The 27147-nt window shown below is 51.1% G+C and overlaps 1 protein-coding gene across 21 annotated transcripts in view; it reads right to left on the bottom strand.

Moving 5' to 3' along the window:
- The window catches only part of NFASC (neurofascin), an 81619-nt gene extending 55850 nt beyond the window's left edge, over positions 1-25769 (bottom strand). For 3 of the 21 annotated variants that reach the window (XM_072918684.1, XM_072918688.1, XM_072918694.1), the window contains exons 1-7: positions 25317-25761; positions 6171-6362; positions 5311-5328; positions 4333-4438; positions 3984-4180; positions 3017-3139; positions 1937-2107 (exon numbers count right to left, since the gene is read on the bottom strand). In XM_072918684.1, the coding sequence (XP_072774785.1) occupies positions 1937-2107; positions 3017-3139; positions 3984-4180; positions 4333-4438; positions 5311-5328; positions 6171-6362; positions 25317-25533 (1024 nt within the window). In that variant the 5' untranslated portion in view covers positions 25534-25761. Of the gene's footprint in view, positions 1-1936; positions 2108-3016; positions 3140-3983; positions 4181-4332; positions 4439-5310; positions 5329-6170; positions 6363-24839; positions 25119-25316 lie in introns of those variants that run through there. The other 18 variants (XM_072918691.1, XM_072918701.1, XM_072918698.1 and 15 more) reach the window with 15 other exon arrangements.
- Between the last annotated feature and the right edge of the window lie 1378 nt (positions 25770-27147).

Genomic DNA, 27147 nt, shown 5'->3' with positions numbered 1-27147 from the left:
TGATCCTACAGCAATTTTTTCCCAAGGAGAATTGGAAGAGAACGATTTGATTTTCCAAGGTCTGGGAGTGAAGAGATGTGGGGATATTTGAGGGGAGCTCAAATCCATGAAAATCCACTGGGATTTCATTGAGGTCACTTCCAGAGCTGGATAAATCATCAGCATGGAGCCCTTGGAGGCTCCAAACCCCACAGATCTTTGTTTGCTTGGATTTTTCCCAAAAATAAATGTCAGGATTTTCTTTGCCCAGTTCTGCAAACTGACAAATATTCAGAATTCACAAATAATATCCGGAATTTACAAACGATATCCGGAATGAATGAGCTGCCCACATTCCCAGCACTGGAAAAGAAAGATCCTTTTGAAATGATTTAAATCCTGATTCCCTACTCCAACTTTGCACCGAGGAGGAGCTGCTACACCGAGGTGGAAAACTCATCACTCCCGTGCCCCTCTCATCCCATTCCTGTTCATTCAAGCTGCTGGGAAATCAAATTAAATTCCTCCCACCAGCATTCAGCAGCGCCTGGTGCTTCCCAAAAAACCACCAGCACCTCCCATTCTTGGGAATTCTGGGAATGGGTGGGAGCTCCTGACCACTTGTGGTTGATGTCCATGGAGGATTTTGTCCCCTCGAGCCCCTGTGACAGCTCAGGGTCCTCGTGTCCCTCAGATTGGCCCCATTCCCTCTTACAGAGGCAGGAAAAGGATTTCCTTTTCCTTCAGGAATTCTCATTCCTGGAGGAAAATATGCCCTGGAAGGACCCGGAGCCAACAGAAAGGCTCTGGAGGGAGCCCCTGGTGTCCCCTCATCGGTACTCGGTGGGGACACCCGGGGACGCCCGTCCCGAGTGTCCCACTGGATTCCAGAGGCTCCCACCAGATTCCAGAGGCTCCCACCAGATTCCAGAGGCTCCCACCAGATTCCAGAGGCTCCCACCAGATTCCAGAGGCTCCCACCCTCCTGGAGGCATTTCCCGGAGCAAAGGAGGCTCAGGAATATCCACAGCCACATTCCACACCCGTTTTTTCCACATCCAATTCCCCCCACCACGGCCAACTCCACCTTCCCAAAGCAGGGAATGATCCCAGGATGTTTCACATTTCCCTGAACCTGGTGGGAATGTGAAACACCCCCAGTTTTATTCCAAAGATGTGGAATTGGAGATTCCTGCTCCAAGTTACCACTGGATATTTTACACTTCCCTGGAGATTAATTTCCCTGATGATATGGAAACGCTCTCCAGCTCATCCCAAACACACGGAATTGGTGATTCCTGCCCCAAATCACCTCTGGATATTTCACATTTCCCTGGAGACAGTAGGAATGCTCCAGACATGTCAAAACTCTGCTATTTATCCCAAACACATGGAATTGGTGATCCCTGCATTTCCCTGGAGATGGTGGGAATGTCCCATTTGTGAAACGCTCCCAGTTTTATCCCAAACACATGGAACTGGTAATTCCTGAATTTCTCTGGAGATGATGGGAATGCCCCAGCTGTGCTGAAACACTCCCAGTTTTATCCCAACATCAGGATTTGGTGATTCCCGCTTCAAGCTACCTCTGGCTATTTTACACTTCCCTGGGGACAGTGGGAATGCCACATCTCCATCAAAACATTTCCACTTTTATCCCAAACGCGTGGAATTGGCAATTCCTGCATTTCCCTGGAGACGGTGGGAACGCTCCATCTGTGCAATGCTCCAAGTTTTACCCCAAACACATGGAATTGGCAATTCCTACCCCAAACCATCTCTGGAACCCTAAAACCAGGAAGCTACAACCCCTCCCTCCCCACTCACCCCAAAACCACCCAAACCCATCCTTACCCCACCCAAACCAAACCACGGGTGCAACTCTTCCCTTGCTGGATTCCTGGCCGGAAAACCCTTTGGGATGGAGCCCAAACTGGTCCCCCAGTGAGCCACTTACTGGTTTTGACCTTGAGGGTGTAGGGGTTCTTCTGCTGGATGGTGTGGGTGAAGTGGAAGCGGGCGTTGCAGCTGTAGTCGGTCAGCGCGTCCTGCGCCAGCACGTTGGAGAAGTAAAGGTCCCCGTTGTGGCCCTGGGACACGCGCTTGTCCTGCGGGATCGGCTCCATGGCTGCGGGAGAGCGGCGGGAATTCAGGGCCGGGCGGGATTTACGGAGAACGGGAATGACGGAGGGATGGGGGGTGTGAGGTGCGGAGTAGGGCTGGTGAGCCTGAAGGAGTAGGAAGGGACCTAAGCTGCCCTAAATTAGCAGGAAGTGCCCTAAATCAGTGGTTATGACCCTAAAGTAGCAGAAAGTGTCCTAAGTTGGCAGAAAAAAAACCTAAATTACCAGTAACGACCCTAAACTAGCAGAAAGTGCCCTTAATTAGCAGTAATTACCCTAAACTACCAGCAATGACCCTAAGCTGGCAGCCACAACCCTAAATTAGCAGAAAGTGTCCTAAGTTAGCAGAAAAAAACCCCTAAATTACCAGTAATGACCCTAAATTAGCAGAAAGTGCCCTTAATTAGTAGTAATTACCCTAAACTACCACAGATTACCCTGAACTATCAGCCAGGACCCTAAGCTAGCAGGAAGTGTCCTAAGTTAGCAGAAAAAAACCCTAAACTACCAGTAAGGACCCCAAACTACTAAAAACTACCCTAAACTAGCAGAAAGTGCCTTTAATTAACAGCAATTACCCTAAACTACCAGCAATGACCCTTAGCTAGCATCTTAAACTAGCAGAAACAACCCTAATCGAGCAGAAATTACCCTAAACGATCAGGACCAGCCCTAAAGTAGCAGAAAGTGCCCTAAACTAATAGAAATTATCCTAAACATATAGAAATGACCCTAAATTAGTAGAAACAATCCTAAACGATCAGGACCAGCCTTAAACAAACAGGAACAACCCCAGGCTGACAGAACCAACCCCAAACTATCAGCAACAACCCCACCCATGGTTATTTTAAACCCTACAGGTGATGGAGCCGCAATTGCCGGAATTCCCAGTGGAGAAGGCGCTCCCAACTCACAGCTGCTCATCCAGAAGATGACAGGCTCGGGGAGGCCAGGCGGGGGATTGCACTGCAGGCTCAGCGGGGCCCCCTCGTCCACCTCAATCACATCCACCTTTTCCTTGGGCCACAGCGGAGACTCTGCCGTGGGAAACAAAGGAAAGTGAGGAATGGAGGGAAGGATTCCTGCGGAGTGATTCCCACTGGATCCGGCCTGGTTTCAGTGCAAAATTCATCTGGGTGTGTGCAAAACTCCCTGGAATTCATCTCCTGGAATCCATGCCCTGAAATATATACCCCAAATCTGTACCCCTAAATTCATCCCTCCAATCCATCCCTGAAATCCACACCCCTAAATTCATTCCCCAAATCCATCCCTGGAATCCTCATCCTTAAATTCATATTCTCAATTCCATCCCCTCAATTCCATCCCCTTAAATCCATGTCCTCAAGTCCATATTCAAATCCATATCCTGAAATCCATCCCTTTAAACTCATCCATCAAATCCATCCTTGAAATCCTTACTTTTAAATTCATACTCTCAGTTCCATGCCCTCAATTCCACACCCTCAAGCCCATCCCTGAAATCCACCCTTAAATTCATATCCTCAATTCCATCCCCTTAAGTCCATGCCCTCAATCCATATTCAAATCCATCCCTGAAATCCTTACCCTTAAATTCATATCCTCAGCTCCACACCCCCAAGTCCATCCCTGAAATCCATCCCCCTAAATGTATCCATCAAATGCATCCCTGAAATCCTTACCCTTAAATTTATCCATCAAATGCATCCCTGAAATCCTTAAATTCATATCCTCAAATCCATCCCGTCCATCCCAAGCAATTCCCCATCAGCTCCAGCCACATCTTCCATTCCTTCCCTGTCCCCTGGGCACACCTGGACACACCTGGAGGCGTTTGCGTGCTGGATATTCCCCCCCAAACTTCCCGTGGCCTCGCTCTGTTTCCCGGGAATCACTCACTGGAAACCTGGAGGTGGATTTTGCTGGAAAGGGCCGTGCCGTAGTCGTTCCTGGCGAAGCACTGGTACTCGCCCTCGTAGTCATCAGGCCGGCCCCCGCTGTGGAAGTCGATGACCAAAGTCCCCGATCTCCTCCTCATGGACACCTTGGGATCCTTGGCCACGTTGAAGAACTTCCCGTTCCGCGTCCAGGAAAAGCTGGAATGGCAAGGAAAGGCTGGATTTGGAACCGTGTCCCCAGGGATGTCCTTACCTGTGCTGTGCCAGCAGTGGGATGGGCTGGGGAGGGACAGTGGGAGCGGCTCCGGAGCGCCGCGGGACAGCGGGATGAGCGCTGGGAACACACTCACGTGGGAACGGGGTTGCCTTTGGCTTCACATTCTATGAAGATGTTATCCCTGGGATCCACGATGTAATCCTTGATGGATTGCTTGGTGATCGTGGGGGGCTGCGGCACTGCGAGGAATGGGAAATCCGTGAGGAACCGGGGGACATCCCTCAGCGCCATCCCGCAGCAATTCCTTTTGGGCTCTCAGCTCCTTCCCCCGGCTGGGTGTGTGATCTGGAGGTTGAATCCTGAGGAAATTCCTGTGAATTCCCTGAATTCATCACCTCTTGGAGCATCACAGTGTCCAGACTCCCTTTAGGTACCAAAAATCCTCAACTCCCTCTCTGTATCTTGGTCTCCTTAGGGAATGTCCCAGTTCCAGCCTTCTGTTCCCACAGGGTGAATCCAGTGGGAATTCAGCCTGGATCTGCAGCTCAGAAGGGGCTGGGTCAGGGATCCTGAGAAATTCCTGGTAAAAGGAAGAGATTCCAACCCCCCCGGATGAGCACAAAGGAGCTCAGACCTGGAATTTAGGAGGGCAGGGATGGAAAAAAGGACACAGGAACCCCATGGATGGGATAGGACCCAGCCCTGATCTCCAAACTGCAGATCCCATCTCCTGGGGTGAAGATCCAAGGCTGTTTCTTCATCCTCTGAGATCCAGGGATGCTCCCAACTCGTCAGGATGTGGGGCTGAGCTTGGCACAGGTGTCAGGAGAGGATTCCTGCCCTTCTCCAAACCCAAACCCTGCAGGAACAACTTTTCCACAGCAAACACAGCCCCAGCCCCTTCTCCGGGGCCAGCACAGAGAGCTGGGAGCTCTTCCCAAATTTCTCCAGCTTTTCCACGCCTTTCCCAAACTGGATGTGTGGGAAAATTGGCTCAGAAGGTGCCATGTCCCCCTTGTGCCACCACTGCCACCACCAGCCCCTGCTCAGGGTCCCCTCATGCAGTTTTGGGGACAAGGACACGGCCAGCCGGGGGGAAGGGAACACTTACATTCACTCTGGATATTTGCTGTTATTCCCAAAGGGAAAGCATAGAGGGAAAAAGACAGGAGGTTAATTCGACCTGTTCCAACCCTGTTTCCAGCACAGCCAGAAAATAAATCCAGGTTTTGCAGGCCTTGGAAACCCTACACAAAAAAAAAACCCCTTTTCCTTCCAAACATGGAGGAGAAAACGCAAATGTGGAGGAGAAAAGCCAAATTTGGAAGAGAAATCCCAAATGTGGAGGAGAAAATTCCAGTGTCAAGGAGGAAACCCAACTGTGAAGCAGAAAATCCAAATTTGGAGGAGAAACACCAAATTTGGAGAAGAAAATTCAATTGTGAAGGAGAAAACCCAAATGTGGAGGAGAAAAGCCAAATTTGGAGAAGAACCCCCAAATGTGGAGGAGAAAATTCAATTGTCAAAGAGAAAACCCAACTGTTGAGGAGAAAATCCAAATTTGGAGGAGAAACGCCAAATTTGGAGAAGAAAATTCAATTGTGAAGGAGAAAACCCAAATGTGGAGGAGAAAAATCTGAATTTGGAGAAGAAAATCCAAATGTGGAGGAGAAAAATCCAAATGCGGAGAAGAAAATTCAAGTGTCAAGGAGAAAACCCAAATGTGGAGGAGAAAATCCAAATTTGGAGGAGAAAAACCAAAAATGTGGAGAAAATCCAAATTTGGAGGAGAAAAACCCAAATGTGGAGGAGAAAATCCAAATTTGGAGGAGAAAAACCCAAATATGGAGGAGAAAACTCAGCTGTGGAGGAGAAAATCCACCTGGGATGTTCCCACCTTCATCCCACCTCCTCCACATCCCAGTGAGGAAATTTTGGGAAGGAAGTGGAGAGGATAAACCCCAAACTTACAGTCCAGGGGGACCTCGATGGCACTGACAAGGTGCTGGAGGCAGAGGGCGAAGGCAATTCCGGCGCAGGTGACCTGGGCTCTCCTTGGGATCATCTTGGAGCTTTTCTGGGTGGCCTGAGGACCTCGGGATGTTCCTTGGGGTGACTTTGGGGTGTCCCCTGGGGTGGTGGCACGTGTAGAGGGATCCTCAGCTGGAAATAAACAACCCCAGAGTCACATCACTGAGCCAATCCTGGCGTTTTCCCTTTGGAAACTTCGGGAACGCGGTGTTTCTGCCCAAAAACTGGTGGGAATGGGGCCAGGAATGGTGGCCAGGATTTGGGGAACACGTGGGAACAGCTCTCCTGAGCCCAGGATTGTCCCGCTGGAAGGATTTATGGGGTTGTTTGGGCTCCAGTCCTGGAGTCAGTGCCCAGGGACCAAGAGAAAATTCCTGGGAGCAGTGGGATCCAAATGGAGCCTGTGGGATGAAATAAAAATGTGGATTTTCTGTTGAAAAAATTAATAATAATTGTATTTTATGCATTGAAAATACTGAGGAATATCTGATCCCTCAGGGCATCAGGATGAGCTCAGGGGTCTGAAGCCGTTGTCCCAAAAATCCTGGCATTGATTCAGCAGAATTCTAGGATTGGGATTTTTCCCCACTGGTCTCCAAACAATCCCATTCCCAGCCAGGGTCCAGATGTTCCCCTCGCTGCTGCCAGATCCCATCCACACTCCCAGGATCCCATTTTCCACCCAGAAAACAAATGCAGATCCCAAAAGGAGAACCAAAAGCTTTAAATCCATTTCAAACAGGGATATTTTGGGGGAGGGAGGCTGTGGGGGCTAAAATGGGTCCAAATAGGAAGAGTTTGGGGCTGAAAAGTGAGGGATTTTTTGTTTTCCTTGGATTTGGGGTTGGGAAAGGCTGAGAGGGAAGGAGGAAGTTCCTGGCACAGATTCCTGGGGGTTATTTGTAAATATGGGAATATAAAAGCTCTGATGGGAAATCACAGAATCCTGGAATGGTTTGAGTTGGGAAGGGAATTTAAAGCTCATCCCAAGCACAGGAACACCTTCCCCTATCCCAGGTTGTTCCAACCTGGCATTGGACACTTCCAGGGATCCAAGGGCAGCTTTTCCCTACAAATCCCACTGCAGTGGGGCTGCAAAAATCCAGGAATATCAGGAAGAAACGAAATTCCAGACAATTCCTGAGCTGTAAAAGCAGCACAGAATCTCTGGCCTGAACCCACGGGCAGAATCCTACAGGAATGCCCCGGCTGGATGATCCAGGGATGATCCACAGGATCGTGCTGGCCGGGAGCAAGGACAAGCACAGAGGGAATTCATCCCCTGGAAAATGCCAGGCTCCTCCAGGCTCCTCCAGGCTCCTCCAGGCTCCTCCAGGGCCCCTTTGTCCGGAGCAGATGTGGGCAGCGGGAACAATCCCTGGGAACAATTCCTGCACGTGTAGGTGGCTCCTGGAGAACACAGCCCCGCATTGTCCCAGCTGCTCCGGCCGGGAACGGGGAATTCTCCCGGCACAGAGAGGCTGGAGCTGCCGCAGAGATCAGGGACGTTCTGAGCTGGGGGTGCTGGAATGGCAGGGGAGAAGTTTTCCCAAAAATCAGCATTTTTCTAGCTTTTTTTTCCTGCATAGAAAGGATCTGACACCAGCCCAAAAAGCAGGAGAAATCCATCAGCCTCGTCCCTAAATCCCAAAGGGAAGCACGGAGAGGGGAAGGGGTGGTTGGGGTTGGTCCCTCACCAGCAGGACCAGGCTGAGCCCTGCTCTGCTCCTCAGAATTCCATGGAATTCTCTCTTTTCTCCCTCCAGGATCTGAAATAAAAACCCATGGGAACAGCTCCTCTTCCTGCAGAAATTCCCAGGGAGATCCCACTCCAGCACCAGCCAGGACACGAATCTGGCCCCAAAGTCAGAATTCTCAAAATCCCTACAAACAGCAGCACCTGGAACGTGCCCTGCTCCCCTGGGATCCACCGGGTGCACAAACCACTCTGAGGATGGGCTGGAATTCATTTATTCCCATTTCTTAAAATTATATATATATTTTTTTGGGATAACAATGGGAAAAATCCCTTCTCTACACCCCCACTCCTGGAGAACAACCCCAGCTCCAGAGCAGGAAATGGGAAGCAAAGGAAATCTGGATTTGGAATTTAACAAAATTAAACAGTGAGGGATTGGATTGAATCAGCTCGTTAGGATCAGCAGGATGCTCCCAGCAGCAGCTGGATTTTTATCCCAGTTTATCCCAATTTTTCCCGATTTATGGCTGCAGGAGGAACAGTAAAACTTTGGGAATTGCTGTTCCTGGGGAAAATTCCGGCAGCTCTGTTTATTGCTTCGTTAAATCTGATTGAGGAGCACGGAGCGGCTTTGCCACCAACAGAAAATCCCCTTGGGCTGGCGTGGTGGTTTTAGAAATAAATTATAAAAACTCTTACCTTTAAACAACTCATCTTTAAAACAATACCCCATAAGCCAACATAACCCATAAACAAGCTGAGAAAAACTTGTAAAAATAAGGAAAACTCCACAATTACAAGTTTCCCCATACTATTATTAATAAAAAATTAAAAACCACAAAAAAACTGGTTTTTCCTCTTGTAGAAACATCTCCATAACATTAACAAAAAAGACTTCCCTCCCTAAGTAAACTAAAAAATACTATTTTAAGAGCAGTAAACTGACTAAAAATTTTAAGTTTTAGTTTTTTACATCATCAATAGAAAAGGAATAGTTGTCAAGAAAAGTGTTCTAAAAGATTTGTTTTAATTCTTGCTACTTTTTTTCTTTTAGTTCCTATTAATAACATTTTTACACCATTTTTAAATTTTAAACCTACTTTACCTTTTTCCTAATCCCATCTTCCTGTCTCACAACAGAAAGTAAATTAATTAGTAATTAGCCAACACTAACACTCACCGCACTCATTAACACATTAGTTTAAAAAACTCAAAATTAAAAAAAAAATCTTAAATTAACAAACCAAAACCACTACAGTTGGGATAATGGGAATCATGGATTGAAAAAGAACCCATGGATGGATTTCCCAGTTTGGAGGCAGGCTGGGAGAACTGGGAATGTTCAGCTGAAGAAAGGAAGGACCCAGGGAGAACTCAGGGCCTAAAGAGGCTCCAGGAGACGGATTTGGGATAAGGGATAGAGGGACAGGACACAGGGAATGGAAAAATTAGATGGGATATTGGGAAACTCCTGGTTTTAACTTGGAATTTTGGAGGGAAAAATCATTCATTTCCATGAAATTTCCATTCATTTCCATTTCCATGAAAACCATTCATTTCCAAATCAAAATTTTGGAGGGAAAAGCCCTCCTGATACTGGAATTTTTAATTGGAAAATTAGGATGAGATTGGTTTGGGAGGAACATGGAAAGGAAGTGAGGGGGAAAATAGGGATTGGGAAGGGAAAATCCAGGTGGGAAAGGGAAAAGTTTGGTGGCACCCAGGAGCCTCCCTGTGTCCCTTCACTGGGAGGAACTGGGGCACCATTTTTCCAGGAATCCCAACAGAAAATCCCAGAGAATCTGTGGGGTGGTGGCTCAGGGACACTCTGGTCCCCTTGTCCCCTTGCTGATGGAGCAGCAAATCCCACCCCAGTAAATCCCATCCTGGCAAATCCCATCCCAGCAAATCCCATCCCAATTCCCCTGGCAGCTCAGGACAGGTGGAGGTGACACGGGGCCATGGTCACCTCCTTCCCAGGGCCATCCATCCCACGCTGCTCCCAGAAAACCCACGGAGCTGGTGGCACGGGGGGACATGGGCCGTGCCTGTCCCTGGAGTGTCCCCAGGCCACCCCTCCCTGGTGGCATCTGGCCCTGGGATCAGCCAAGGGTTAATCAGGTGGGAAAACAGCCCTGGGATGGATCCGGAGCCTCTGGAAAAGCTTCCCCAGCTCCCACCTCCGCTCCTGCTGCCGGATTCTGGATCCAGGCTCGGAGCAGCCCAAGTCTCTCCAAGGATGGGAATGTTTGGATGAGCTGTGGGATTTCTGGGGTCCCCAGGAATCCCTTCCCACTCGGGACGTTCCGTGATTTTGTGAATAAAATGATGGATGCAACACTCAGAGAGAGAAAAACTCCACATTTCTCTGATCACGTGGAGCTGGGAGAGGGTTTGGCTGGAATTCCCTTTCCTGCTGGACACAACCACAGCCTGGCCATGCCAGGGGTGTCTGTTCCCATGGGAAAATCCACTCAGGGAACTTGGGACACTTGGGATTCCTCTCCTGTGTGAGAGGAACCCTCAGACACAGGAACAGCAGATCCTGATCCCATCATTGGATCCCAGACCCGGTTCTCCCTCCTGCCAAGGGCATCAGACACAGCTGATCCCAGTGGGAACTGAGTGATCCCAGTGGGAACTGATTTATTCCAGCAGGATCTGATTCATCCCAGTGAGAACTGAGTGATCCCAGCTGGAATTGACTGGTCCCAGTGTAAACTGATTTATCCCAGCAGGAACCAACCAACTGATCCCAGTGAGAACTGACTGATCCCTGTGGGAACTGAGTGATCCCAGTGGCATTCCCAGCAGGACTTGACTGATCCCAGTGGGAACTGATTGATCCAATCAGGAATAGATTGATCCCATCAGGAATCGACTGATCCTAGTGGGAGCTGACTGATCCCAGTGGACACTGAGTGATCTCAGCAGGGTTCCCAGTGGGAATTGACTGATCCCAGTGGGAACCAACTGATCCCAGTGGGAACCGATTTATTCCAGTGGGAACCGAGTGATCCCAATGGGAACCAACTGATCCCAATGGGAACAGACCTGGCCTTGGATATTTTCATGAATTTCATTCCCAAAAAACCCTGCTGGTGACCTAAAGCTGATGCTCCAGGTGTGTCCCACCATTCCTGGCAGGGTTTGGTGATCCCATTCCCACTTATTTTCCCAGGAATTGTGACAGCCCTCGAGGATATTTTCCACAGGAATGTGATGAAATTCCAAATTCGTTCATTCCCTGGAGCTGGGAATGAGGAGGGCAGCACCCTTCCCTGCGATTTCCCACCATTCCCTGCTTTTTCTCACCATTCCCTGGCATTTCTCCCAACCCCTCCTGTCGCTCTCCACGGAATTGTCACCCTTTGTCACTCAATCATCAAATCCTGGTGTCACCACCTCTCCATCTGCCGCCGGAGCTGCCTCCGGAATGGGAATAAATTAATTGGGGGACGCTTTTGGCTTGGGGATAATGAAGTTGGCACAAACCCAGCTCAGGAGGGAACCCAGGGATGTCGTGCTTAAAAATTCCATAAAAATAAAAGGGATTTTTGTGGAATTAAACGGCCAGGTTGGAATTTAGGGTTTCCTTGGAAAAGTTCAAAGGATGGATTGAGACAGGGATGAATGAAATGGGGATTTTTATCCGCCAAAACTTTCTAAGATCCCTGGAAAAGGTGGAATCCGCGTCCTGCAAATCATTGGAAATGCAAATCTCCCCTTGCTGACACCACTGGAAACAGGAGGGGAAATCTGCAGGAAAATCGTGGAGTTTAAAGTCGAAGGAAAAAACAAAGGAAAGGGAAATTTCAATATTTAACTCCTCCCACCTCATCTCTGATCCACCAAAGTTTCCTTCTGGGAATATTCAATGGAAAAAGCGTGAAAATCCATTAAAACCCCGGAGCTGAGGGAAACAAAGAGCAGGCATTGGGATTGAGGGTTGGATCAGCAAATTCCTTTAATTCTGCACATCTGAATTGGAGCTGGAATCCAACTTTTGTAAAATACCGAGAAGGTTTTCCATGGAAAAATTCAGGAAGAGGAAGGATCCCATTACTGGCACAGCTCAGGCACAGGATCTGGGTACAACCTGTCCCAAAAAAATCTATTCCAAGTTTTTCCCTGTCTTTCTCAGGATAATATGGGAATGTGGAGCATGTCCCACCTTGGCTGAGGTGATGTGGCAAATTGGGAATCTCCTTCACGTGGCTTTGGGAAGGATTTCTCTCCCTTTTTCCAAGCTCAAGATGGAACGAGTGCTCAGAGCATGGAAAAACTGGAATTTCCATACAGGAGAGATGAATCCCACAAAATCCAGGCATAAAACCCCTTTAGGATGTCAGGGAATCCCACAAAAAGCTCGGAGTGGGATGATCTGGAGCATCCCTGCAGGATGCCAGGCCACTTTTTGGGAATTTCCCATTTTCCCAACCCTTTTCCTGCCGCTCTCCAGCATCCCTCAGGATCACATCACTCGCTGGTGGCCATGGAAACACCAATCCATGCAGGAAAGGGGAGGAATCCAGAAAATTATTCATGAGGAATGAGGGGAGCTCAGAGCAGACCCTCTGGAAGCTGGGAAAAGGCCCTTCCTTGGTGTTCCCATTGGGAAAACGCTCCTGATTTATTATTAAAAAGGGAAAAAATTCCCTTTTTCTGTTGTTATTGAGCTTAATTAGGAGGAAAATCTTCCTGGAGGAATCCTTGGTGATCCCAGCCCTGCTCCCAGCCCTTTTCCTGATCCTCAGGTTTTCCAGAGCTTCTGGAATCGGAGCATCTGAGCAGGAGGAGAATTTGGGAAAGCGGAGCAGGCAAAGCCTGGCTTTAAACAATCCTGGAATTGTCCCATTCCCGGGTTCCTGAGGGAATTCTGCTCTGAATTCCCAAACCTCCGGCCTGTGCTTCCCACTGCTCCATCCCTGCCCTTGGAGGGGAATCCCGGCTGCCCTGGAATTATCTCGATCCCCCACCAGCACTGATCCCAAAAATCCCACTTCCCTCCAAATTCCTGAGGGCTGCAGGGAGCTCCAAAGCTTTTCCCGTTGTGCTTCCCATTGGAATCCCACTGGAGGGCAGATCCCACAATCTCCAAGGATTTTATTCTACCTCCTCCTCCCTTTCCCTCTCCCATGTCCGGCACAGTTTTCCCCTCCAAGGTTCAGGTTGAGGTTTTCCCTCTCTTTATCCCAAAAAAAATGTCTCAAATCCAAGGATTGACAAGAAAATTTCACCTCTCCCCAGGTAATTCCAAGGGTAAGGAGGTGCCTCCCTTTCCGTCTCCCATTTTTTTCCCCCTCCAAAGCTCAGGCTGAGCTTCTCCCTCTCTCTATCCCAAACTCAAAGATTTTCCACATCCTGGACAGGACACCCCAAGCCCCGACATCCCAAATAAATCCCCATTTCCCCCAAAGATTTTCCACATCCTAGGAAGGACACCCCGAGCTCCTCACATCCCAAAAAATCCCTCAAAGATTTTCCACATCCCAGGAAGGACACCCCGAGCTCCTCACATCCGAAAAAATCCCTCAAAAATTTTCCAAATCCTGAGGACGCCCTGAGCTCCTCACATCCCAAAAAATCCCTCAAAGATTTTCCACATCCTGAGAACACCCCGAGCCCCTCACATCCCAAAAAATCCCTCAAAGATTTTCCAAATCCTGAGAACACCCTGAGCTCTTCACATCCCAAAAAATCCTCATTTCCCTCTAAGATTTTCCACATCCCAGGAAGGACACCCCGAGCTCCTCACATCCCAAAAAATCCCTCAAAAATTTTCCAAATCCTGAGGACGCCCTGAGCTCCTCACATCCCAGAAATTCCTCATTTTCCCCTAGGATTTTCCACATCCTGGAAAGGACACCCTGAGCCACTCACACCCCCCAAAAATCCCCATTTCCCTCTCCCTGGTTTGCCCCAACCCCTCCATCCTGGAGAAGCGCCGAGGCTCCAGAGCCCTGATCCGTAATTCCGACTTTTCTCCGTCCATCCCCCTTTTCTCCCTTTTCCCGCGGGAACAATGGGGCCGTGGCACCGGACACTGCCCACTCTGTGCCCTCCCCGTGCCCGAGTGCCAGCCCGGGCCTGTCCCCGTGTCCCCGCTCTGTTCCCAGATGCAGTTTCCTTTTGTTCCCGACCCTGTGGAAAAGCAGAGCAGAGACATCCGCACCACTGAGAATTCCCAGCCAGGAATTTCTGACTCTCCCACTGATATTCCAGCTTGGAATTTTTTCGGTTTTTTTTTTTTTTTGCCTCTGCAACGATAGCAGCTCCATTTCACAGCGAGAAAATTCCTGAGGAATTAGGGAGTGGATCACAGGGATCTGCGTTTCCCAACTTCCCGCACCCTCATCGCTCATCCTGGGTTTTTCCAGCTGGGAAAGAGCCAACCCCAGCCAGGGAAAGGAGGGAATTTTACTGAAAATAAAATAAAAATCCATACAAGGCCTGGCTGCGTATCCCGGCTCCAGCAGAAATCCGGAAATAGATGGGGGAAGGAGGAACTGGGGAGAGGAATCTTTGTTGGGATAATTTTCCAGGATTTCCATGGAAGGGGGTGCAGGAACTTCGGGAGAGGCTTCCCAGAGAATAAAAGCAGGAATTTCCCAAGGAAGGGAGATTAGGACTAATCAGGCAGGCCCAGCAGCGATAAACTCGCCTTAAAAACAAAGCTCCGCTTTGTCGCTTTAAATGAGAAATCGCCCCGATCCCATCCACGGCTTCATTAGCATCTCATTAATATGCAATTCCCATTTTCCTGATTAAACGGTTGGGAGTAGGGAAGGCAAGGAGGAGGAGGTGCCCCGGTGCCGGTTCCGAGCCCTGGGGACACCTTTTGGGGCAAGAATTCCCATTTTCCTGCTTCCCAAGGCGCCCTCCAAGGATTCACCTTTTTCCCGTATCCAAACCCTGATATTTGGGAGCAAACACAGCAACATTCCCGCTTTTCCAGCTCCTGCATCCCAGTACGGAATGAACGTCGTGCCAAGGGGAATGGTCTTATCTCCACCACCAAAATTCCCTCTTTAGGGCGATTTTGAGAACTTGGAGCTTCCAGGAGCCGCTCCCGAGGTTTCGGCGCTTCCCTGAATCCCACCCCAGCTCCCTCCACCTCCAGGACCCCCCAAATCCTCCCTCCCCCACCACAAACCCCTTCCAGTTCCACTTTGAGCCTCATTAAACCCTCGGGAGCCGCTGGGATAATTCCAGGCTGGCTGATCCCGGATTTTCTGGGATTGGGTGATGCCCACTGGGCACAGCAGAGAGATTTCCAACGGCTGGAAAATTGGAATGGGGCTGGAGGGAGAAGGATGGGACAGCGAGATGAGCAAAACTCAGGATTTGAAACCATCAAACCCCATTCCTGCCGATGGGTTTGTTCCTTCTCCTGGTTTTCCCTGGATTTGCTGGAATTAAAAGCCGCTCCAGCCTCTTGGAGAGGGAACGTGAAAGGGAGACAAGATCTGAGCGGGGCCCAGCGGGTTTTAATTTTATTTTCTAAAGCAGCTCCTGGGATGTTCCATTGGGATATCAAAGGAAAAATGGGATGTTGGAGAGGATCTGCTCCCACCCTGGGCATTGTGGCCATTCCATGATTTCCAAGGGAGAGGAGGAGGAGGGAACAGCAGCATTCCCAAGTCTGGCCATGGTGGCACTTCCCAGACCCGCCCAGGTCACTCTGCCCAGTGCTGGACTGGTCCTCCACAAGGATTTTGGGATTTCCCAGTGCCCAGAGCCAGGAAATCCCACCTGGAGAAGCGTCAGCTTCCTGATTTCCCAGGTTTGCCTCTGGCTCTGAGGGGCTGGAGCTGTGGTGGCCATGGGACATCTCCTGGTGTGTCCTCAGGATCTTCCCTGCGGAGTGGAGATGTCCCCAGGAACTTCCCCTGACCCTGGAGATCCCCGCAGGAATTTCTGCTGATCCTGGAGGGTGGGGATGTCTCCAGGATTATCCCTGATTCTGGAGACACCCCCGGGACCTTCCCTGACTCAGAAATTTCTCCTGACCCTGGAGATGTCCCCAGAAATTTCTTCTAACCCTGGAGATGTTTCCAGAAATTTCTCCCAGGGGGAATAAAGGGAAGAACAAGGAGAAATAAAAGGAAGAATAAGGGGGGATAAAAAGAAGAATCTTCCTGATGAGCACTCGAGGCTGCATCCCAAAAACCCTCCAGAAATCTCAATTAGCACTTCAGAAATCCCAATTATCACTTCGGTGCACCTTGAACTTCCTGCTCCTGTTCCTCCAGCATTCCCAGCTATTCCTGCATTCCCATTTCATCTTTCCCTGCTTAAAACCACATCCCACGCTCCTCTCCTGGCCCCCAGGGGAACCTTTTGGGTTCTTTTCCCCCAAAAAGCTCCTGAGATGAGGTTTTGGGATGAGATTTGAAGGATGTGGCTGGAAAAGCTGGATTAATCCCACACCGCTGGATCAGAGGGCTCAGCTCCACCCCGGGGCACCATTCCCGCTATTCCCTCTCCTCCAGCAGAGCTGGGGGTTAAAATTCTCCCTGAATAGCTCAAATCCCAAATCCTGGGGGGTTTTATGGCCTCTGGAGCCCGATCCCGAGGACAGCTCTGGCTGTGGCACAGATCGGGAGCAGAAATAGCAGGAGGGTGGCACGGAGCGCTCCGAGGTGGCACAATTTGGGATCGGCACATCCCGAATTGGCACATCCACCTGCATGGGGTCGGAGCTGGGGCATCTCCTGGGAACGGCCCCTCCAAAGCCTCTCCCAGCTCAGGTTGGTGGGAATAAGATCCTAAAATTCCCAAAGCCCCTCCCGTAGTGGGAGAGGGATCCCAAAGCTTCCCAAAGCCCCTCCATAGCTCTTCCCAGCTCTGGTTTAGTGGGAAAAGGATCCTAAAATCTTCCAAAGCCCCTCTGTGGCTTCTCCTGGCTCAGATTTAGTGGGAAACAGATCCCAAAGTCTCCCACATCCTCTCCTGGCTCAGGTTTACAGGGAAGGCGATCCCAAAATCTCCCAAATCCCCTGCTTTAGTGAAAAGGTGATCCCAAAACCTCCCAAATCCCCTCCTCAGCCTCTCCTGGCTCAGGTTTACAGGGAAAGTGACCCCAAAATCTCCCAAGGCCCCTTCTTTAGTGAAAGGGGGATCCCAAAACCTCCCAAATCCCCTCCTCATCCTCTCCTGGCTCAGGTTTACAGGGAAAGTGACCCCAAAATCTCCCAAAGCCCCTTCTTTAGTGAAAGGGGATCCCAAAACCTCCTCTGCAGCTCAGATTTCCAGGGAAAAAAGATCCCAAAGCCTCCCAAACCCCACACTGCCCATCGCATTCCGAATATAATTGAGCCATCTGCCCTCCCGCATCCCAGCAGCTGTTCGGGATCAATCCCAGCCATTCCAGCCCCCTTTTCACCGGACAATAGGGCAGGAACTGCAGTTCCCTTGGGAAAGAGGGTTTTGTTTTTCTTCCTGGGGGTTTCATCCCTGGATGCTCCTGGATATCCCTGTTTTTCCCCTTGCTCTGATTTGGAAGAGGAATTCTGAGAAGCACCCATGGATGGGAATTCCCAGGAAGTGTCCATTCCCACCTCCAGCCTAAATCTAGGATTCAAGTCAAAATCCTGCCAGGAACACTTAGGAAACCCCAAATTTCCTCCCTGCACAGCTCAGCCATGCCACTCCCAGGAATCATTCCCACCCCCAAGCCTGTCCAAAAAGGCTGGAAAAGGGAGACAAAGAAGCCAAAATCCCCGGAATCAAACAGCCAGGAGCAGCCTGCTGTCCTGGGCCGGGGCCAGCTCAGCCTCCCAGCTGTCACCGGGGCCAGCAGGATTCAGACGAGGTCAACCAAAAATCCCCAGGCTGGTCCCAGCTGCTGGGATGGCCATGAATAAAATCCCTGGGGAGCGCTGGCAGCTGGATCCCGGAGCTGTCAGCTGGAAATAGCAGCCTGGGACATGCGGAATCAGGTTTTGAAGGACATTCGGGAAAAATCCACCCTCTAAAATGTGTGGTTCTGGTGTGGGATGTAAAAAAAATATCTGGATGAATTTGGCCAAATTCCAGCTTTTCTGGGAATTAAGGGGGAGCACTGAGTTTGGACAGGAAGTTTGGGTATAAGATATTTTCTGTTAGAATTGAAATTTTCCAGATACAGGGGAAGAAGGAAATGGGATTATCAATTTGTTGAGTGGATTTGAGGTAGAATTGCGGAATCACGGAATGTCTGGGTTTGGAGGGAGATTAAGGTCCCCCAGTGCCACCACAGGGACACCTTCCAGTATCCCAGGTGGCTCCAACCTGGCCCAGGACACTTCCAAGGATGGATTTTCTGGGAATTCCATCCCAGGGCCTCCCCACCCTCACAAGGAAGAATTCTTCCCAATATTCCACCCAATTTTCCCCTTTTTCAGCCTGAGCCCATCCCCTTATCTTGTCATCCCAGTTCCTGCTGCAGATTCCCTTTTCCCTCCTTGTAACTCCTTCAGTTCCCGAGGTTCCCGTACAAATCAAATCCCGAGGTTTCCACACAAATCAAATTCTGATATCTCCACTTCCAGGGAGGGGCAGCCATGGATTCTCTAGGAATTCCATCCCAGGGCCTCCCCACCCTCACAGGGAAAAATTCCTTTCCAATATCCCACCCAAATCTCCCTGAACCCATCCCAGCACCCCAATTCCTGCTGAAGATTCCCTTTTCATTCCTTGTGACCCCTTCACATCCTGAGTTTACCACACCAATCAAATCCTGAGGTCTCCACACCAATCAAATCCTGTGGTTTCCACACAAATTAAATTCCAAGGCTTCCGCACAAATTAAATCCTGAGGTTTCCACACAAATTTAATCCCAAGGTTTCCACACAAATTTAATCCCAAGGTTTCCACACAAATTTAATCCCAAGGTCTTCACACAACCAAATCCCGATATCCCCATGCAACCAAATCCCAATTTCCCCACATAAACCAAATCCCGATTTCCCCACAGAAACCAAATCCCGATATTCCCACACAACCAAATCCATTTCCCCACACAAACCAAATCCCGATATTCCCACACAACCCAAATCCATTTCCCCACACAAACCAAATCCCAGTTTCCCAACACAACCCAAATCCGTTTCCCCACACAGACCAAATCCCGATATTCCCACACAAACCAAATCCCAGTTTCCCCACACAGACCAAATCCCGATATCCCCACACAACCAAATCCCAATTTTCCCACAAAAACCAAATCCCAATTTCCCCACATAAACCAAATCCCGATTTCCCCACAGAAACCAAATCCCGATATTCCCACACAACCAAATCCCGATATTCCCACACAACCAAATCCATTTCCCCACACAAACCAAATCCCAGTTTCCCAACACAACCAAAATCCGTTTCCCCACACAAACCAAATCCCAGTTTCCCCACACGACATTCCCTTCTCCAGGCTGACCATTCCCACCATCCTCAGCCTGTCGGAAGTGTCACCAGAGGAGCTCCCCGGGTGTCCTGGCACGTGCGGGTGGCACAAAGCCCCGTCCTGTCCCTCCCCTCCTCCCGCTCCCAGCTGGGATTACCTCAGCCCCATCCCAAAGGAGATTCCCAACAAGGAGCCTTTGTGGCAGGGTCTGCTGGGAATGTCAAAGCCAGATTTCAGGAATGTGACACCGCCAAGGTGACAGCAGGGACGGGAGCTTCTCCTGGGCCCTGCACTCCATCGGCGCCCGGCCGGGTCACAGAGGGGCCTTTATCCCACATGGAGCGGGATCGGGAGCGATCCCAGCCCCACAGATGGGGCTGTGTCTGCAAATCCACCACCCTGGATCGCTGAGGCTTCGGGAAGACGGGGAAAAATGTAAAAGATGGAACAGAACTCATCCAAAAATGAGGGAAATGAGGTTGGAAAAGAATTCCCGCTGGGGCAGGAAGGAATCCGGAGCTCCCTGACAAGATTTGAGAAAGATTGTGAGGGGATCCAACCCCTGGATGGATCCTGGCGGGTTTAAAATCTGAGGGAATACTTTGGGAAGGGCAAACAAAACCCAAGGGAAGGGCCCGTGGGATTGGGAAGAGCCCGCAGGATTGGGAAGAGCCCATGGGATTGGCTGACCTTCACCTGGGGAAAAAGGGAAGGCTGGAATTCTTTCCCTGCCCACAGGTTGGGGGAATATCCTATAAAAACTGCCGGAATATCAAATAAAACCTGCCAGGACTACAAAACAAAACCCTGCTGGGAATATAAAAAAAACCCACTCTGAATATCGAACAAAATGTGCTTTGAATTTCCACCAAAAACTGTTGGGAATATCCAATAAAACTGTTGTGAATATCCGATAAAAGTTGCTCTGAATATTCAACAAAACCTGCAGGGAATATCCAATAAAAAGTGCTGAGAATATCCAAAAAATTTGCTCTGAATATTCACCAAAACCTGCTCTGGATATCCACTAAAAACTGCTGGAAATATCCAATCAAAACTGCTGGGAATATCCAATAAAAACGCTGGGAATATCCAATAAATCTGCTCCTACATGGATGGCCAGAGGAGCTTTGTCCAGGAGAAGAAAAATCCCCAAACCACATGAAGAGGGAGCGGATTTTGTTCCCTACTCCCAAAAATCCTGGAGGCAGCTGGATTCCCAGACAATTCCAGCTGGAATTACCTCAGGAGATCACCACCATCGGGAGCAGGATCAGCCCTAAGCTCAACCCAGCTGAGCCAGGCTTTACCCAGGCGGGGTTTAAAATCCGTCCTAAATTGTGGAGACCACCCAGCATCCAAACTCCAGCTTAAAACCACGCTGGGGGTGGGAAAAGGGAATTCCCACATTCCCTGCGTTCTGCTGTTCCAACGTATCCCTGTTTTCCCTTTTTATCCTGGATTCCAGTGGGAACAGGGAGATGGGAACTCAGGGAATTAACTTGCAGTTCCCAAATCCCCAGGAGGGGCTTCAGCACCCTGGAGAGCGGCCGGATCCAAGAGGATTTTTCTACCCACGGACATTCCCGGCCTCGGCATTCCCAGGTTTTCCCAAAAATTTGTGGCTGCCCCATCCCCTGGAAGTGTCCAAGGCCAGTTTGGAGCAACCTGAGATGGGGAAGTTGTCCCTGTCCGTGGAATGGGATGAGCTTTTATTTTCCAACCCAAATTATTCCTTAATTCTGCAGCTCTTTGAACTCGGGGATCCTTGGGATAAGCGGGAAGAGGGAATAATTGAGAGAAAAAGGGAATTTTGGTGCATTTTCCACAGATCCAAGGAGAACCTTCCAGCCCTCCCAGCTCCCACTGGAGCTGCCAGCCTGGCCTATCCATGCCAGGAAATTTCAGGAGGAATTCAGGATTCAGGCTGACAGAGCTGCAGGATCAAATTCCGACCGTCCCTGGGAAAAAGAGCAAAATTCCGCTGCCAAGGAGGCAGAAAGCGGCGGAAAAGCTGCCAGGAATTCCGATGAACCTCCGGCTTCACCTTGCACCAACCCCGGGGGTTGTGCTCCTGTTTTCCCACTCCCTGTGAGGCTCCAGGTTTGCTTCCAGAGGTGGGAAAGGAACATCCCAGAATCCAGAACAGGGATTCATCAGCTCTTCCCAAGCCTGGATTGGGCAAAACTCCCTCTTCCCTTTGGATGCTCCTCCAAACTGGGAATGTGCCAACCTCTTGCTTATGCTCGAAGGCAGAGGAATGCAAGGGGAAAAAAAATTCCCAAATTCTCCTTTCAGGGGAAAAATCTCCACTATTCCCTCTCTCCTGTGCCCTTTGGATGCTCCCTCCCAATTGCATCCCTGAAGAAAACAGGGCTGGGTCTCAAAATTCCAGGATGAGATCCAAAGGAACATAAGGAAGCCTTGTCAGGAATTTCTGTCCACCTGAAGTCATCCCTGTTTTTTTTCTCTGGATAATCCTTGTCCTCCGATCTCATTAAGTGGGAATGGTGATCCTGATAAGCCGAAGGATAAATCCTCCTCTTTTTTAATCCGTAATGACCCAGCCCGGTTTCTTTCAGCTCGGGATTAAAGGAAAAAAGGGAAAGGGAGGGGGACGGGGATTATGGAATATTTAAACTTCCAGCAAGTTCATTCCAAGTTGAAATCCCTGGAATTACGCAATAATTATCCTGGAAAAGAACCAAGGGGCTTCAGGAAGATGGGGGGAGATGGAAAAGATGAAGCAGAACTCATCCAACAACACGTAAAATGAGGAAAATGAGGTTGGAAAGGAATTCCCTCCGGGGCAGGAAGAAATCCAGACCTCCCTGACAAGATCTGACAAAAAATGCAAGGGAATCCAAACCCTGAATGAATCCTGGCAGGTTTTATGAATATTTTGGGAAGGGCAAACAAAACCAGAGGAGTAAAAGGAAGTGCCAGAGGTTTTTTCCTTGTTTTTTTAGGAGTCTCTTCACAGGTTTGGCTGTTTAAATTCAAATAAAATATGACTTTTTTTATCTGAAAATCCAATTTTCTCACTGGGTTTGAATCCTCCCAATTCAACTGCTTTTGTTCCACTTAAAAAGTGAGGAAAACAGGGAATTCCAGAAAGCAAAGAAATTAAGGAATTCTTCCTGAACTTCCAGGTTTTTTCCCTGGGAATGAAATTCTGCTGGGATTTGCAACGCTGGTGCTGCCCAGACGAGTAAATTACAACCCCACAGGAAATCCACCCTCAGGTGGAAAACAAATCCAGAAATTCCTGCCAAGCACTCCCAGATAAAATCAGAGCCTCAGGAGCGTCCTGGGAATGGGGCAGTTCCATCTTCCCAGATTCCTCAAACAAATCCCAAACTTTTCGCTTGGAGACTCCTCCTTCCCTGAGCAGGATGGAGCAGAAAAATTCCAAAGCTCCAGATGGAACCAGCAATTTCCGAAGCTTTGCGTTCCCTTTCCAAGCTCCACCTGCCCAGGTGAGCTCCACTGGTCTTTATCCAAGGAATATTTCCTTGGAGCATCCCGGAACTTCTCAATTCCTACAAATTTCTGCATTTCTGGACAAAACTCAACTTTATCCAGGGAATATTTCCTTGGAGCATCCCAAAATGTCTCAATTCCTGCAAATTTCTGGATTTCTGGATAAAACTCATCTTTATACAGGGAATATTTCCTTGGAGCATCCCAGAACTGACACATTCCTGATAATTTCTGTATTTCTGGATTACACTGGCCTTTCTCCAGGGAATATTTCCTTGGAGAACCCCAGAACTTCCCCGTTTTTCTTGGTGGGGCAGAGTTGGTGACAGGAACAGGAAGGATCCAATCCAAGGCCATGATCCCTATGGATAATTCCCTTTCCCAAGGCCACCCCAGCTGGGATGGAGCACTGGAATTAAGAACAGCTCCAGCGGGAAGTGAAACTTCCTTAAATCCATTTATTCCCCCTTTTCCCAACAAAGGAAGCACCAAAAAATAATCCCTTTTCCTGCTGCCCGTGTCCATCCCCTTCCTCACATTCTTGGGAATCTCCAAGGGTTTCCTGGGATGGAATTCCCAACTTCCCATTCTCAGGCAGATCCAGACTCACTTTGTGGTTCTCACTTCATCCCAACCCCTTCCCTGCTCATCCTGAGATTTGAGGGTACAAGCCCTTTACATCCAGGAGTATCCTACAAGTATCCTACTCAGAGTATCCCAACCACCTGCCAGGAGCAAAAATACGGAAAAAAATTCCTCATTTTTTCCATTATTATTCAACATTTCCCCCCAGTTTTGGGATGCTTTGTGGTGGAGTTTTTCCAGAGGATTTTGAGGGATTTTATTTCCCCCAAAACCTGGAGAGAATGAGAGGAAAACAAATCCTGATGAATAAATTTGGAAAACTGGGGATATTCCCCATTTCATCATCAGCTGGGAGAAGGGATGATTGGATTGGGCTGGGTTTCAACCAAATCCCTTGGGAGGAGGATGAGGACAGAGCTTTGTTAAGCCCAGAATTAACACAAAGCCAGGCCCAGGTGCCAGCTCCTTTAAACAAAGTCACTTTTCCAACCACACAACTTCTCCCTGCCAGCCCAGCTCGTTCCATTCATTATTTATGTCGGATTCACGTTACAACCACACACAAAAAATAAAGGAGGGGGGGGAAGCAGCAAAGGCCCAGCCTGGAGCTGGAAAACAGCAAAATTAAAAATAGGAATCGAGCAGAAAATGACAAATTTGAGTTTTCTTTCAGGACAGAAAGCAAAGTTTTCTTGGAACAAAGCAGCCCCTCGGTGTCTGCCAAAGAGGGGGAGGTTTTCCAGGAAAGAAAGGAGTCACATTCCTGGAAAAGTCATAGGATTCCTGCTTTTGTCCTCGGCAGCTGCCAGGAGCACCCCGGAAACACCACAGCGCCACAGGATCCATCTTAAAGCAGCCGGGCCTCTGCTGGGCATGGCAGAATTCCAGCTTTTCCCGAAAATCCCGCATCCCCCCGGCCCTCGGCGCTGCCCCTCTGCCGGGAGCCAGCCGGGAACAGCCCGGGGTGACTTTGGGCAGTGCTCCTGAGCCATCCCAAGGAGCTGACCTTGAGGAAGGAACCCACCGGCAGCGTTCCAAAGGGAAAAGCAAAAACCCACCCGAGCAAGACCATGTTTTAGCAGGATGGGATTTTCTGGACAAAATCTCTGTTTTCCCACCCAAACCTCCTCTGGGTTCCCAGAGGCTCCCCGGGATGGAATTTTTCCTGCTCCCTGTCCTCCAAGGAGCACCTGAGGCCATGGAAAAGGGAGGATCCCTGCTCCATCCCTGCTCCATCCCTGCTCCATCCCTACAATCCCTCTCCCCCAGGCCCCAGCGCTCCTCCACGGCCTCCTCGCCCTCCTCAGCCCCATTCCCGAGCTCGTCGCAGCCACGGAGCATCGGGAGCGCCCGTGGGGCCGGGATCCCAGTGATTCAGCACTTTCCCCGCTCTTCCCGAAGGGAGATCGATCCCCGGGAGCGGCTGCGGGAGGATGCGGATCCCGCACCCGCCACTCACCGCTCGCCGCCGGGGCCCGTCGCTTCGCGGCGCCGCATCCCAAGCCAGGTGCGTTTTCCCGGTGGATTTTTCCGGCCCGGGATGTTCTTCCGGAGGGAAGGCGGCAGGGAAAGAGCGAGGCGCGTCCCCCGCAGCGCAATCGCCGCTCCCCGAGAGCTCTCGGCGCCCCAAAGTTGCGCTGTCACCCCAAGGTCCCCACCCGGCTGCGCTCCCCGTGCCCCCGCACTGCCACCGCGGGGTTTTGTCACACGCAGGGACACGAAGCCGTGACGTAAGAGCCAAAATCCCATCACATGCCCCAGCTCCCCCCTCCCGGGGTCCTGACAGCAAAAACCGGGAGATTCTGGGTGTCACCGAGCAGGTTTAGGACCCCAAATCTGCGCTGAGGATGCGCGGAGCCTCTCCACCCGCACCGTGCGCATCCCCGAGCGCTTCCCGCATCCCGGAGCATCCCGATCCCGGTTTGTCCTTACCCGGCGGAGCTGAGGTGGCCGCAGCCGGGGCTCGGTGCGGGCTCGGTGCGCCGCACTGCGCGCTCCCGGGCGCGGCCGCGCCGCACTGCGCGCTCCCGGGCGGGCGGAGAGCGAGTGCGGCCCGGCAGCGGCAGCGGGAGGAGGAGGAGGAGGCAGGGGAAGGAGGGAGGAAGGCACAAGCTGGAGGGGAGGCGGCAGAGCAGGGGGAGGAGCTCATTAGCGGCGCCCTTAATGAGCAGCCGCAGGCGCTCAGTGCGGGGCTGAGCCCTCCCAAGGCTGAAGGCGCAATCCGGGGACAAAAATGCGAATTTTGGGCAAGGAGTGGACGAGTTTGGGTCACCGCGAGGGTGCGGAGGGTCCCCGGGGTGCTCTGTGCCCGCTGCAAGGGCGAGAGGGTCCCCCGGTGCTGCTGGAGAGGAGCGCGAGTGGCGCAGCTCGGCTGGGGGGCGACAGCGGCTGCTGGCACCGGTGACACTGCCGGTGGCACTGCTGGTACTGGTGACACTGCCGGTACCGGTGGCACTGCTGGTACTGGTGACACTGCCGGTACCGGTGGCACTGCCGGTGGCACTGCTGGTACTGGTGACATTGCCGGTACCGGTGGCACTGCTGGCACTGGTGACATTGCCGGTACCGGTGGCACTGCCGGTGGCACTGCTGGTACTGGTGACATTGTCAGTACCGGTGGCACTGCCGGTGGCACTGCTGGTACTGGTGACACTGCCGGTACCGGTGGCACTGCCGGTGGCACTGCTGGCACTGGTGACATTGCCGGTACCGGTGGCACTGCTGGCACCGGGGCACTGCTGGCACTGATGACACTGCCAGTACCGGTGGCACGGCTGTCGCTGCTGGTACCAGTGGCACCGCTGGCACTGCTGGCACGGGGGCACCGGTGACACTGCCAGTACCAGTGGCACTTCTGGCACTTCTGGCACTGCTGGCACTGGTGGCACTGGTGGCACTGGTGGTACTGGGGCACTGCTGGCACTGGGACACCGGTGACACTGCCAGTACCAGTGGCATTGCTGGCACTGCTGGCACTTCTGGCACTGCTGGTACTGGGGCATTGCTGGCACTGCTGGCACCGGTGGCACTGCTGGCACTTCTGGCACTTCTGGCACTGCTGGTACTGCTGGCACTGGTGGCACTGGTGGTACTGGTGGTACTGGGGCATTGCAGGCACTGCTGGCACCGGTGACACTGCCGGTGGCGCTGCTGGCACTGCTGGCACTACTGGCACTGCCGGCACTGCTGGCACTGGTGACATTGCCGGTACCGGTGGCACTGCTGATACTGGGGCACTGCTGGTACTGGGACACCGGTGACACTGCCAATACCAGTGGCATTGCTGTCACTGCTGGCACTGGGGCACTGGTGGCACTGCTGGCATTGGTGACACTGCCGGTGGCATTGCTGGCACTGCTGGCACTGGGGACATTGCCGGTACTGGTGGCACTGGTGGTACTGGGGCACTGCTGGTACTGGGACACCGGTGACACTGCCAATACTGGTGGCACTGCTGTCACCGGTGGCACTGCTGTCACTGGTGGCACTGCAGGTACCGGGGCTCTGCTGGCATTGCTGGCACCAGTGGCACTGGTGACACTGCTGGTACTGGAACACCAGTGGCACTGCTGGCACTGCCGATACCAGTGTCACTCCTGGCACTGTTGGCACTGCTGGCACTGGGACACTGCTGGCACTGCTGGCACCTCCGGCACTGTCCCCTCGGGTGACCCCGCAGAGGTGACCGAGCCCGGCCGTCCCCGCGGCCGCTCGGCCATCAGAGCTCTCGGTTTAATGAAGCTCCTCTCGCTCCCTGCCAGAT

The sequence above is a fragment of the Taeniopygia guttata genome, chromosome 26, assembly GCF_048771995.1.
Source record: "Taeniopygia guttata chromosome 26, bTaeGut7.mat, whole genome shotgun sequence".
NCBI lineage: Eukaryota > Metazoa > Chordata > Aves > Passeriformes > Estrildidae > Taeniopygia > Taeniopygia guttata.
The sequence above is the reverse complement of the archived record's forward strand: the minus strand, read 5'-3'. Positions and strand labels throughout refer to the sequence as shown.